The 11,529-nt window shown below is 30.5% G+C and overlaps 2 protein-coding genes and 1 pseudogene across 2 annotated transcripts; all 3 read right to left on the bottom strand.

Annotated features, from left to right (window-relative positions):
• Positions 1 to 1,239: 1,239 nt before the first annotated feature.
• LOC132305589 (U2 spliceosomal RNA) lies at positions 1,240 to 1,360 on the bottom strand (annotated as a pseudogene).
• A 1,029-nt stretch (positions 1,361 to 2,389) lies between these two features.
• LOC132305214 (non-specific lipid-transfer protein-like) lies at positions 2,390 to 2,855 on the bottom strand. The gene is made up of 2 exons (XM_059802888.1): positions 2,509 to 2,855; positions 2,390 to 2,396 (listed from the first exon to the last, which is right to left on the bottom strand). The coding sequence occupies exons 1-2, from the start codon at positions 2,853 to 2,855 to the stop codon at positions 2,390 to 2,392; spliced, it is 354 nt and encodes a 117-aa protein (XP_059658871.1).
• Positions 2,856 to 7,835: 4,980 nt separating this feature from the next.
• On the bottom strand, positions 7,836 to 11,193 carry LOC132303667 (F-box/LRR-repeat protein At3g26922-like). The gene is made up of 4 exons (XM_059801023.1): positions 10,692 to 11,193; positions 8,811 to 9,856; positions 8,556 to 8,693; positions 7,836 to 8,452 (listed from the first exon to the last, which is right to left on the bottom strand). Exons 2-4 carry the CDS (start codon positions 9,837 to 9,839, stop codon positions 8,378 to 8,380), a joined length of 1,242 nt encoding a protein of 413 aa, XP_059657006.1. The 5' UTR covers positions 9,840 to 9,856; positions 10,692 to 11,193; the 3' UTR covers positions 7,836 to 8,377.
• Between the last annotated feature and the right edge of the window lie 336 nt (positions 11,194 to 11,529).

Consider the following 11,529-nt stretch of genomic DNA (forward strand, 5'->3'; position numbering starts at 1 on the left):
TCACAAGGGAACAAAAAATTGGGAATTAGGAACCCCTACCTCAAGACAAGCAAAAACCCTCAATTTGTGCCCTAGATCACGAAATTCTGAGGGTGCACCAAACAAGGAATTGCTCCAAATGATGAAGGAGAAATCAAGAATTAAAGATTGAAACCCAAAAGAAAAAAGAAAAGTCTAGAAGAAGAAAGAGAGGGGAGAGTTACGGGAGAGAGAGAAATGAGAGAGGAAATGTGAGGCCTAAATGGTCTCTTGGTTTTAAAAGGTGGTGGTGGGTCCTACCACCAAAATTTTTTTATTTTATTTTAATTTCCCTTTTGCACCACATAAATATATATATATATATATATATATATATATATAAATATACAACCTATATAAAACCCACATAAATCACATTAAGTAAAATGCATGAGATGCCAATGGACCCAACTAAACTCTCCGTATGCAACAATTTCGGTAGTGGGTCTCACACGGGACCGTTCGGCCCAAAAAACGAAAAATGCAAAAATGACAAACATTGCATTTCTAGGAGTCCTAAACTTAAACAAATATCCCAATCAATTCTCGGACACACCCGGCACATCCCACGGTGTCCGGCACGCAAAACAAGAAAAGACGAAAAATACCCCTCGAAAAACGAAAAATTCCAGAAATTGAAAAATGAAAAATTTTGGAAACATTACACAAAAGGGGCAAGCTACTCTAGTTGGCCCAACCCAAAAAAATTTAGTGCTACATTTGATCTTAGCCAAAAGGTTGAGAAAGGTGTGATTAATATTTCTTTAGGTCTTTAGTTTTATAAGAGGCTTCCATGTAATCCTTTATAACTCAAAATCGATGTGGGACAAGTAAAATGAATTTTATTCGGTAATTTGTAATTTGAATTAAACTCTTTAAATAATTTTTATGTAATTTTTTTTATAAAAATTTCTTTTTTATATTAATAAATAAATACTGAACTTGCACATTTAATAATAGTATAGATATAGATTAATTTTTATGAATTTTATTTGGTAATTTGTAATTTGACTTAAACTCTTTAAATATTTATAGATTAATTTTTATGAATTTTATTAGGTAATTTATAATTTGTAATTTGAATTAAACTCTTTAAATATTTTTTAGGTATTTTTTTTATATAAAAATACTTTTTTATATTAATAAATAAATACTGAAACTCTTTGCTTAGAAAGGTTAACCAAAAGGCTGATAAAGGTGTGATTAATATTTCTTTAGGTTTATAGCTTTATAAGAGGTTTTCATGTAATCCTTTATAACTCAAAACCGATATGGGACAAGAAAAATGACCCTAAAAACTTTAGTACTACACTTGATCTTAGCCAAAAGGCCGAGAAAGATTAGCCAAAATAAGCAAGCTGCTCTCGTTGACCCGACCTAAAAAAATTTAGCTTAGTCAAAAGGCCGAGAAAGGTTAGCCAAAAGGCCGAGAAATGTGTGATTAATATTTCTTTAGGTCTTTAGTTTTATAAGAGGCTTCCATATAATCCTTTATAACACAATACCGATGTGGGACAAGAAAAATGAATTTTATTAGGTAATTTGTAATTTGAATTAAACTCTTTAAATTAATTTTTTTATATAATTGTTTTTTTATATTAATAAATAAATAGGATGATTTTAACGAATCTTCCTCAAATTCAGCTCTTCACTATAAAATTGGGAAAGCTCTAGCAGTGGCTGAAAATATTGACTCTCAAGTAAACTCTGAATAGAGAGGCTGACAATCTAATTTTAGGTGGTATTGCTGTGTGTGTGTGTACGTGTCTGTCCCGAGATCATCATTGGTCAATGCATGTGAAACTGAACCAATTTATGAGCACTTGGAAGGTCAATTGCTTGTTTAATTTAATGGTATTATGTACTTAAATTTGTGATCTGTACAAAGGCTCAGAAATTCCCAATAAATTGATGCGTAAGAGAATCCCTTGATCAAGCCAAAAGTTTGAAGGATATAAATGCATCTTTTCGTAAATACCCTTGCAGTTTTCAAAAAATTATTATATATGTGTGTATGTATTGTACACATTCGAACTTGACTGGAGTGCTTGGATTAATTGCATATTCCATGCAAATATGGAGGTCAAGTTATTGATTGTTGCAAAACATGGAAGATTTCCAAAATATAGCATAGAATTGAATAACAGAAATCCCAGAGAACATGATTAGGAAACGAAGAGTTTTAGTAATTGTGTTCATACAATTAAAAGGATCGTTCACCAAGGGAAAAAAAAGAAAGAAGCTAGAATATATTTGCTATCTTGACATGATAAATATAATAAAAATTCTGCTATATCAGGCCACGCATTTTATTTTACTATATAAGGAAACCTTTCTAGCTAGTTTCTCCCCGAGAATTTCCACCAACCAGTCAAGCCCTACATGTCACAAAATTAAGACACAGAAAAAAAAAAGTCAATTTGAGTCAGATATATATATTGTAAAATGAAGTGTGTGTTTGTGTGTGTGAGAGAGAGATATATATATTACTTTGTGCAATCTGTGTTGTAGTCAATGGGTACAGAGAGAGTGATGTTGCAAAGCTGAGGAAGCTGCTTAGCTTTGTCAGGGTTAACCCCAATAGCTGGTGCAACTTTTTTGAAGCACTCACACACTGCTTTCCGATCATCTTTGTTAGTAACCAACTGATTCAGAGACTGAGCACTCTGGCAACATGGAACCGAAATAGAAAAAAAACCCACCAAGTAACCTTGGCATGGCAACAGCTTCGATATGGCATCTTGGCACGTGATGCCATTAGCCACAGGGCTTGTAGCCATAGCCAAAACCACCAACCCCAATACAAACAATGAGGAAGTCATCATCTTCTTCTCCATATCTCTCACACTTCAATGTATTAGAACAATAATAGTGTGTATGTTTTAGTTAGCTAGAAATGCTTCTTTGTGATGAAGTTGGTGCTAGTGTGGACACTCTATTTATAGTGGGAATGATGGGTGGTAAATCTTATACCGGGAGCATGTTAGGAAAGGAAATAAATATGGGTAAGACTTAAAGAGGACGTACTGCCATTCATGGTCAATCTCATTTACTGGGCGTTCTTGTTTCCATTTTGGAGTAATGCAAGAAAGAAGGGTCCCACGGTCTTTTTGAGCTACTCCAAAGGATAGAGCTAGGTCACCGACTCCGGAGAACATTTAAATATAAGAATAATGCTTCTAACACCGGGGAGAAGAGTCAGGATTTCTCCTATTTAATTATTGAATTAAAAGATATATTAAATAATTTATTTGACTCTTCATATATTTTAAAAAAAATAAGTAAATCTAATTCAATGATTAAGTAATTAAAAAGAGCTCACTACTCTTCTAATAAGAGAGTTAGCATAAAAGTATTATTTAAAATATATATATATACACACACACACATACAATTAAAATGTTTATGTCAATTATTGATGATATTATACAAATCGAATTGCATAAAAGAACAATTTTTTTTTTTTTTTTTTTGGTAAATACTGTTTCACCCCCTCCAAATGCCTAATATGTGCTTGGACTAGTAATGTGATACAATAAAAACATGTCTGGTACGATGCTTGGAGAGTGGTATATGCATACTAATTGCATATCATAAAAGTAATGGTGACAGTTTAATTCTAAGTGCCAAATAGGAAAGTAAATGCGGATTAATCCAATTTTATTGGAAAGGTGGATTAATCCAAATGCGGATTTGTCTCAATTGTGAAGGAAAGGTGCAGATAAGGATTAATCTTCACTTCATATTACTATTTAAACTGAAGTAATTTTGTTTACATTTTTCACCCTCATTTAAAGCAAAGCAAATAGTTGGGCTGGTTTAGGACTTTGAAGGGCAATATTAAGAACGGATTTAACTAGGGCTGGTTTTAGGACAGTTTTTTTTTTTTTGGGCTGGATTTTTAGCTATCTGTGAAGTTATTATATATATATAAACTTTGATATACACACCCAAAGATTGCAATTGTTTGGATCCTTTATCAGAAATGTAATCTCACCGTATTATAGCGCTTTTCAATAAAATTATATATGTTTTTAACACATTTATATCTATCTATTTTAGCCCGATTAAATTTAATGTGTTGAAAAACAAAACGTTAATTTTTAACACATTTATATCTACCTATTTGTTTGTTGATAATATTGTTTAATATCATGATTTGTTTTAATTTACCTTTTTTAGCTATCTTCATTTTTTAAAATTTTAATTCTGGTTAAGGAAAATTAGTAAGGAAAGGAAAAAAAAAAATCCCAAGCATGGAACACAGAATCACAACAATCTGATAGCAACCTCAATTTCCCAAACCCATGAAAATTACCAAAATAGAAAAGAAACGCACAAGTCCATGGACTAATGAAAAGTCAATATCTCTTTGGGAAACTCACTTGGTTTTAAGTGATGCCGTATCTACTTGTACCAAAATCAGATAAAAAAACACTTAAACAAAATTTACAAAGGTTTTAGCAAATATTTGGCGGTAGAGTTTGATTTTTGTAAATTAATAAATTCTTTTAGGTTTTTATTTTAATACTGAAATATTTATATTTTATTTTTTTATTAATTAAAAAAAATATTTTAATACTGAAATTAATGGTAGATTTTGAGTTTTGCAAAGTAATAAATTATTTTAGGTAATTTGAATTTTATTAGATAATATTATAAAAATTATATATATATATATATAAAATTATAGATTTGAATTTTATTAGGTAATTTGTAATTTGAAATTTAGTATAATTTTAAATTTACAATAGAAATTCAATTATAAAAATTGTTAATTAAATTTTAAAATAGAAATTCAAATGTACTAATCATGCATTAGATTGAAATTGATATAAAAATTTATCATATGAAGTTTATGGTTTTTTGGAAGACCTATGTTATATTTTATTTTTTATAAATATATCCTTGTCAAATGTGATAGACTTTTATAGAAAATAAAATAGGTAATTTGTGGTAGAGTTATTTTATTTTCTTTGAATATATGCCTTTTTATTAAACAACTCATAATAAATAGATAAATACATGTTATATGTGATAGAATTTTAAAGAAAATAAAATAGGTAATTTGTGATACAATTTTATAGAAATTATTTTATTTTCTTTAAATATATTTATAATAAATAGATAAACACAAGTTATATGTGATAGAGTTTTATAGAAAATAAAAGAGCTACTTTGTAGTAAAGTTTTATAGAAATTATTTTATTTTCTTTAAATATATTATTGTCTAATTGCATTTTATTTTATTAAAAAACTCATAATAAGTAGATAATGTGATAGAGTTTTATAGAAAATAAAATAGCCAATTTGTGGTACATTTTATAGAAATTATTTTATTTTCTTTAAATATATTCTTGTTTAATTATATTTTCTTTTATTAAAAAAAACTCATTATACATAGATAAATAGGTAATACGTGTTACAGTTTTATAGAAAATCTTTTAAAAACTCTTTTTGCATGAATTAATAAATATTTTTATATATTAATAGTTATTGTCTAATTAGATTACATTTTATTAAAAAAAAAAAACTCATAATAATTTATGGTAGAGTTTTAGAAAAATTATTTTATTTTTTATATCAATTGAAAAATATTTTTATATTAATAATTCTTATCTAATTAGATTTTCTTTTATTAAAAAACTAATAATAAATAGATAAATAGGTAATTTGTGTTAGAGTTTTATAGAAACTTTAAATATATCTTTGTCTAGTGTGATTGAGTTTTATTGAAAATAAAATAGGTAATTTGTGATAGAGTTTCATAGAAATTATTTTATTTTCTTTAAATATATGCTTGTCTAATTAGATATAATTTTATTAAAAAAAACTCATAATAGAAGCTAATTTGTGGTAGAGTTTTAGAAAAATTATTTTATTATATATATCAATTAATAAATATTTTTGTTTAATTAGATTTTCTTTTATTGAAAATTCATAACAATAAATAGATAAATAGGTTAATTAAATTTTATTAGGTAGATTTTAGAGTTTATAGAGTTTTTTCTTTTATAAAAACTCTTTTTATATCAATTAATAAATATTTTTTTTATATAAATAAATAAATACTTAAATACTTAAACTCTTTGCACATTTAATAATAGTATAGATAAAATTTTTTATATCAATTAATAAATATTTTTTATATCAATAAATAAATAAATACGGTATTTACTCTGCAATTCTGGATTTCTATATTCTTAATTTTTATACCCATTCCTCAATGAGTTAGGTAATTTGTAATTTGAATTAAACTCTTTAAATAATTTTTAGGTATTTTTTTATTTATAAAAACTCTTTTTTTATATTAATAAATAAATACTGAAACTCTTTGTCTATAAAGGTTAGCCAAAAGGCTGAGAAATGTATGATTAATAATTCTTTATGTCTATAGTTTTATAAGAGGCATTCATCTAATCCTTTATAATTCAAAAATGATGTGGGACAAGAAAAATGACCCTAAAAACTTTACTACTACACTTGATCTTAGCCAAATGGCCGAGATTGGTTAGCCAAAAAGAGCAAGCTATTCTAGTTGACCCGATCCAAAAAAATATAATACTACACTTGATCTTAATTAAAAGGCTGAAAAAGGTGTGATTGGTGTGATTAATATTTCTTTAGATCTTTAGTTTTATAAGAGACTTCCATATAATCCTTTATAACTCAAAACCGATGTTGTATAAGAAAAATGAATTTTATTAGGTAATTTGTAATTTGAATTAAACTCTTTAAATACTTTTTAGGTAATTTTTTTTTTTATTTATAAAAACTCTTTTTTTATATTAATAAACAAACACTGAAATATGAAATACTGAAACTCTTTGCATATTTAATAATAGTATAGATATAGATATAGATATATTCTAGCCTATTTGAGTTAGCTAATTTGTTTGAATTTGAATAAACATCCTTAGCAAATTGAGCTCAAGGGAACATAGCATAAGTGTAAATTCTAAATTGACTCATGTAACATAAACGCCGCCTTGAGAATCTCAAAATATTGAGAGATTCTATACTAATTTTCAAATATGAAGCCCTATTTACAATTTTTTATTTTTAAAGTCCAAATTGAAAGCCCAAACGATCGCCTCCAGCCCGGCATGAGGGGGTGAAATCCTAATTCGGTTCATTTGCTAGTCTCAACACCAACAAGCCGAACATAAGGGTAAAAAATCTTGGATAAACGCGTACTATCAACAAATAGTCAAATAATAATAATAATAATAATATAATAATAATAAAAAATTTGCCTGAAGCATCCACCAATCAACCATAGGCATAGTCAAAGAAAAGTTTACTCTGATCATCCCCAATTATGTTTTTCCCAGTAATTTTTTTTTTTTTTTTTTTGAACTTTTTTCCCAGTAAATAAACGTGTACATAAAAGAACAAAAGAAAAAGTTATTTATACACCGAACAGGCCCATCAACAATCTTTGGGCTAAAAACCAAGGCTAGGAATAAGACGAAAGAAGCCTAATCTAGCCCACAAAAGAAATTTCAGATAGGAATTCAAAGTGGCCCAGATTGGAATCACCCCAATTTCCGAACAGGTCCAAATCAGAATCATGCCAGTTTTTAGAGTACGTGTGACATGCGTTTTGTTTCTATTGTTTTTGTGTTAATTTTGACAACAAAAACATATTCGGAACAGCCTTATTTTATTTTACACAGTGCTAAGGCCCAAAAGCAAAACACCAAAAAAATTATTTTTTTTTTTATTTTGACAACGATTCATGGCCCAAAGCTACAACAGTAGCAAAACATTCACAGCAAAACATCATTACCAAACGTGCTTCCAGTTTTTTTTTTCAAAACACTTCTATAGCAAAAACATTGTTTCTATTTTAACCAATACAAAACGCATGCTAAACGGGCCTTAATATCTATGTTTCCAGTCCTTGATATCTCATTGACAGTAAACATAACATAGAATGCTGCAAGTCCAGGCTATTCCAGGGAATGCTGCGGGCAAAATGTAACAGCTAATAATATGTTATTGCCAAAAACTAACTAATAAACTAAACAGAAGCAACTACTGTTTTACTACTCTACTGCTTACCAGTAGAAACAAATGGAAGCAGGAAACAAGATAAAATCTTAACCACACCCACTCCCTTCATCTCACAAAATATAATTTCTCCAAAAGAGGTGACATACGAAAATATCAGAGAACCTCGACTCGGCAAGTCTTTGTTGCCCCTTGGTAACATCAATAGCTTTTTGCAAATCTCCAACTCTTCACCCCGACGAGGATGAATCATCAGTGTCTCCAAATATCTTGAATTCATCAAGAAATACTCTGCCATTTTCAGCTCACCACTCTTCCCTTCGAATAGCTTAATTTCAATTTTCTACAACAAACAAGAAGGCACGTTTGGAGGTTGATACCAACAGGATGTCGTCTGGTTTCCCTCTCGTGAAAGTCCCTAATCAAATGAGAAATATAAACAGTAACACCTCTAATTTAATTACTCAAGTAATTTTTCTCCACTAAAACAAAGTCGTTTGAAAAAAGAGTCGGTGTTTTACCCCAAAAATAAGAGTTTCCAGCAGTGGCAATCTTTCAACAATATCCAGTAGTAGTTTCCATCCAACATATTGGTGCTGATTACCGAGCTCCAAATAAATCAAATGGCGACACTGTAGTAATCTCCACAACTCGAAGACCTTCATGCAAAAAAAAAAAAAAAAAATGGAACGCGTGTTGATTAATATTTTGAAGTGACAGCCACCCATATAACTATATATGTATCTTAAAAAATAGATGCAGGGTAGCAAACTAACCTCTATAGAATCAATAGATAAACGAAGCCACTGAACTTTAGTCATTCTTTTAAAAAAATCTGCCTTAGCAAGTTTTTCAATAGATCGATCACGAACACCACAACATCTTTCTACGAAACTAATGTCAGCTTTGACAAGAGCATCTAATTTACTCATTGAATAGCCTTTTGCTGCGAAGTCTTTGTATTTGAGGTGTTGAAGATTTGGCGTATTAAGCACAATCTTGTACTTACAATCGGAATCACAGGAACATCCAAATTGATAACAAGAAGTCCAGCAATTTATAGTTAAAAACCTAAGATTGGGAGCAGAAATGTTAAGAACACTGATATTTCCCAAATCACAGTTTCCTATGGACAAATCTTCAAGTACAGGGCAACTAGAACAGAGCCGATAGATTGAGTCATCATCCAAAAATTTAAAATAATCAATAACGAGAATTTTAAGAGACCGTAGACAAACCAAAGTAGGAACATTGAGAACAATTGTGCGACACCATGAACCAATAGGAACACTGAGAACAATTGTCCGACACCATGAACTAACCAGTTTAAGTACCACCAGACTTGTAGAAGTAAAAAGCTCACGAGGTAAATTCCCAATATGTGAAAGATGAAGTTCACGAGGATTACGTGACAGTGCAGTTGAAATCCATATGTTAACATGTGAAACATCATAACTCCGAGTACATTTCAGATGGAATTTCTGCAAATCTGATACATTACGTGTGAGTACTCGGTAGACAAAATTTATGAAGCTCGTTTCCACTAAACTTTGTCTTTGTTTGCGACTCTTCCGAGGAGTTGGCCATACATCTACCAACCCGTCATCAAAGTCTAGAGTAGCGATTGAGGTCCAGAGGTACTTCCATTTGGTAGACAAGACACTAGTTGCAACTGCATTCTTTGTTGGAAGGAAAGAGAGGATATGGCCTATAAGACTTGTTGGTAAGTTACTAATCCTGTCTTCATTACCTTCCACATTCACTTCCTCAGTATGCTCCCGCCGCCGTTTTGGAATTGAATCCATCACTTGTGTGACGTTTCCTGCCAAAAATAAAAATAAAAATAAAAAAAATAAAAATGAAGTGCAAAAATAATACCCGTGAAACAATGTGAACAACTTATATATGTCTAATGTCTATATAGAGTTTTGAACTCAACTATTTAACTACTGGTTGGGTAAGTCTAGATCAAACTCAAAGGAGTGTCCGAGCTCATTTCGTGCTCAATCGACCTTATACCTAGCCATGATCGTTTGACAATGTTTGAACAAAATCAACTGATATGAACTCTATTTGTGTATTAGTACTTTGATTAAGAAAAAGGGTTGTCACATAATATACACATCAAAATACTTATCTCAACTATTTAACTACTGGTTGGGTAAGTCTCGATCAAACTCAAACGAGTGTCTGAGCTCGATTCATGTTCAATCAACCTTCTACCTAGCTATGATCGAGCTCGGTTTGACAATGTTCGAGCGAAATCAAGTAATATGAACTCCATTTATGTATTAGTACTTTGATTAAGAAACAGCATTCTCACATAATATACACATCAAATTACTTATCTCAGCTCAAACATTCGCGTATTACATCAAAAAAAAATGAGAGAGAAATTTGGGAAAATAAAGAGAAATATGAAGAGATATACAGTATTTAATTAAGAAATAGAGTTGAGACTAAATTTATGTACAGGGTTCAATGTGTTTATATATCAATGGAAAAGTTGAAAAGACATAGCTGAGATCAAATAATATACCCATCAAAGTGCTCATCTCAACTCAAATATTCAACTATTATTATATCAAACAAATATGGCATGAAACAAAGATGAAAGAGAAATTTGCGAAAATAAAGAGAAAGATGAGGAGAAATACACTAAACTGCTTGGAAATCGACTAATTGCAACCGTCGTAAGAGAGTGTTGTCGGCGTTTTGGTAGCCGCCGATTTGGCTTGCTTGGAAATGTCTGGACTGAGGGAGGGAGGGGTTGGAGGGCACACAGAGAGAGACGGATTAGACGGACAATGGGTTTGGGGATTATATGGGCTTGGGCTTGGGCTTGGGCTTGGCCTATTTCATTTTAGAATGACCTTAGGCTATTTCTTCTCAAAGTACCAGTCTTGAACTTGACTTTAGACCAAAATTCACTAGGGTGATGGTATAATACTATAATATAAACGTGGTAAGGTTCCACTGGTTTTTCTTTTTATTTTATTTTATTTTTTCTTTCTATAAATTGAAATTGGGCTTCGGCTAATTCCAAGCAATTTTTTTTTTCTTTTTCCTTTCTATAAATTGAAATTGGGTTTTGGATAATTCCAAGCAATGGCATGCCTATCCTACTAACAACAGAGAGGCGGGCGTCAATCCTCTGAAGTCATTTTGCCCTGTTGTCTCATGTGGTGAATATTATTTTGCTAAACTCTCCCATACGCTGTTCAAGAGTAGAAGTCTGGAAGGACCCGCACCGCAGGACCACCTGTTCGAACCACGCCAGCAGACACATCAGCAAGTCCTTGCTTTTCTTTCTGGGTTGTTACATATATAACCATCTTCTGACCATTATTCTTTCTATTGGTGCCTGCGCCACTCTAATTGAATCCTTCACTATGAATATTTTGTATGTCGTCTAAACACTTTAATTTTGGGACGAAACTATTTAAATTAACATATAAAAGTATTTTTTTGGTTGCTGTAATTTTTTTTTAGTAA

Source organism: Cornus florida, unplaced genomic scaffold (genome assembly GCF_030987335.1).
Source record: "Cornus florida cultivar Cherokee Brave unplaced genomic scaffold, ASM3098733v1 CherokeeBrave_3.0.0_Hap2_Chr04, whole genome shotgun sequence".
NCBI lineage: Eukaryota > Viridiplantae > Streptophyta > Magnoliopsida > Cornales > Cornaceae > Cornus > Cornus florida.